Consider the following 2,680-nt stretch of genomic DNA (forward strand, 5'->3'; position numbering starts at 1 on the left):
ATAGATATGATACAGGAGTTACTTTACAAGAGAGAAGGCGTGTGTGAATGGCGGATGACAACGCGAGAGAGAACGAGAGAGGAAGGCAGCGGTACTTCTGAAGAGCACACAGAGATAGAGAGACAGATGAGAATTGAACAAGTAGCAGGAAGATAGCTAGCTAGCGAGCTAGCTCTACGACTGAATGAAGAAGAAGAAGAGACACACTCGAGACTAAGAAAGAAGAGGAGAGCCTTTGCTTGTGTTGTCGAAGACGGCGATAGATGAAAGAAGCAAGATGATAGACAGACCAAAGATAGATAGAAAGATCAAAGATCATAGATAGCTTGAAGATAGTCCGAAATAGCTCTGAAGAGAAAGAAGGATGGAAAGAGAGTAAAGAAGATGTCTATCCTTTTGTCTCGAGATAGATATCTTCATCCTGCATGCACGTAAAACTCATAGATCGTCTCTCTAAGAAATCTCTTTCCATAAACCCTAAGAGACCATCTCTATCCACAGCTTTACTATCTCTCTATGTATCTCTCTCTCTCTGTGTCTGTCTATATACATCTATATAGAGAGAGAGAGACACGTTCATTGTTCTATCTCCTTATCTATCGTCCATCTCTCAAGTAAAGAAAGACTCGTCACGTTTCTTTCTATCTTTCCTTATCTTGTCTCAATTGTCGTGTGTTCTCTTTACTTGTTTGCCTCATCCGTAGTCAGTTGGAGGAGATCTCCTTCGCCACCACGGGCCTCTCTTCCTGCACTTTTGAGGGAGGATGCTTTTTGAAGAGAATTGGATCGAGAAGAATGGTGTGACGCAATCGCCTGAGCCGCAGCTAAAGGGACTGTGCCTGGGGGGACCTTCTTCTTTTTAACGGTAGAAGAGAGATGCTGAATGACCGCTTGAAGATCCTCTCTCGAACTCCTCTGATGGAGTAAACGGGCCGTCTTTCCTAAACACACACACACACACGCCAAAAGAAAAAAAGAAAACGACAAAGAAAAAGAAAGAGAGATAGATAGATTAGAAAAGACAGATAGGTTAAAGATAGATAGATAGATGAAAGATAGAGAGACTAACGATAGATCAATAGACAAGGCAACGTCCGTATAGGTATAGATATATGTATGTAGAGAGATAAGAATGATAAGAGAGAGGGGAAGGGTGTGACAATACACCTACAGATACGACCGAGAAGAAGAAGAAGAAGGAGTAGAAGGAGAATAAGAATAGTAATAGAAGTAGTAGTAGTTTGGGGGGTAGTTGGAAATTTAATTCACTGCTTGACTGACTGACACCGGCGTGGAGAGCTTTCTCTCTCTCTTTCTATCTCTCGTTTCCTTTCGTTTGTTCTTTCCTTTCTTTTTCTTTTTCTTTTATGTTTCTTTTCTTTTTACCTGTGAGGAGTTTATGAGCCTCTGTAAATCCGTCGAACAGGTTGATACTCTCAGGTATTGACGCTAGCACCTCCGCAGCTGTACATACACCCAAACATGTAGAGATGTGTCCGTGCAAGGGGGGGGGCTCTATCGACCTCCCAAGAATCGAGATTACAATGGAGAGGATGACGGTGCATTTCTCTCTCTTTTTCTTATACCTATAAGCAGATATAAAGAGAGAAGTAAAGAAATCCACATAAAGCATCTGTATATACGTAGGTTTGTTCATAGATACACATTTCCATCCAAAAGAGCACTCTCCCCCATTACTTTTATATGATCCGCATCAAGAATCCTGTAGTAGTCTCCTCTCCATCTATCTAACTATAGATATAGATGTACATATAGAGAGAGATAGATATAGAGATAGGAGTGTTAGGTGTATATGTGTATATGCTGAAAGACGATAGCATAATTTGATCCAATTCGGTGCGAGGCTGTTGGTCTTTCATATTCCTATGAATATCCTGATGGAGGCTTTTCTTCCTTTCCTCTCTCTCTTTTTCTTTCTTAACTTGATGTCGCCACTCATCATTATCATTCTTGCCATAGGTTCAAAGAACAACTGTCTTTTCATTCTTTCTATCTTTCTTCTTTCTTTCTTTCTTTCTTTCTTCTTTCATTCTCTCTATCTATCTTTCATTTTTCTTTCTATTATCTTTCTGTTTTCTTTTTTACCTTCTTCAGTGGTCATTTTTCCTCCACTGGGGAGACTTCGACTGAGGGGCTGCTGTATGTACACATCTACGAGCAAGAGAGNNTCTCCTCTGTCTCCTCCTCCCGGCGCTGAAGTTGACGAGTTTACCTCACTCCCAGGAGTCGTCGCTATAGAGTAGTTAAAGCCTTTAGAATGCTGCATATAGTAGGGAGAGGAGAAGTCCGCAGAAGGAGAAGAGACAGGTGGCGGTAAGAGTGTGTGGGGTGAAGGCGACAGCAGGGGGTCGTGAGGATTTGAAGGGTCCTGAAGCTCTTCAGGATGTCTCGCATAGGAAGAAGGGGGAGAGTTAGAACCCCTATCAACATGGAGAGAGTTGCATTCTTCTCTTGTCGAAGATGTCTTTGATGGGATACCACGATAAAGATAGGCAGGATTTTTAGGCGATGAAGATGAAGAGACAGGAGGTGGGGGAGGTACCTGTAGCTGCCCTTCCTCCTGACTGAAGGGAGACGTCGTTATGCGACTGTGGGGTGGAGGTGGCCTAAAGGAGGAGGAGGAGGAATGGCCGGTCACTCCTCCTCCTGCTGCTGCTCC

The 2,680-nt window shown here is 42.9% G+C and overlaps 1 protein-coding gene across 1 annotated transcript in view; it reads right to left on the reverse strand.

Annotated features, from left to right (window-relative positions):
* CSUI_008889 (uncharacterized protein) overlaps positions 1-2,626 on the reverse strand; it is a gene marked incomplete at both ends in the record, with an annotated part of 3,219 nt that extends 593 nt beyond the window's left edge. The window contains 4 exons of the mRNA XM_068069008.1: positions 686-941; positions 1,387-1,464; positions 2,107-2,158; positions 2,234-2,626. Coding sequence (XP_067919016.1) covers positions 686-941; positions 1,387-1,464; positions 2,107-2,158; positions 2,234-2,626 — 779 coding nt within the window. The remainder of the gene's footprint in view (positions 1-685; positions 942-1,386; positions 1,465-2,106; positions 2,159-2,233) is intronic.
* Positions 2,627-2,680: the final 54 nt, after the last annotated feature.

This window comes from Cystoisospora suis (genome assembly GCF_002600585.1).
Source record: "Cystoisospora suis strain Wien I chromosome Unknown contig_5128, whole genome shotgun sequence".
Classification (NCBI taxonomy): domain Eukaryota; phylum Apicomplexa; class Conoidasida; order Eucoccidiorida; family Sarcocystidae; genus Cystoisospora; species Cystoisospora suis.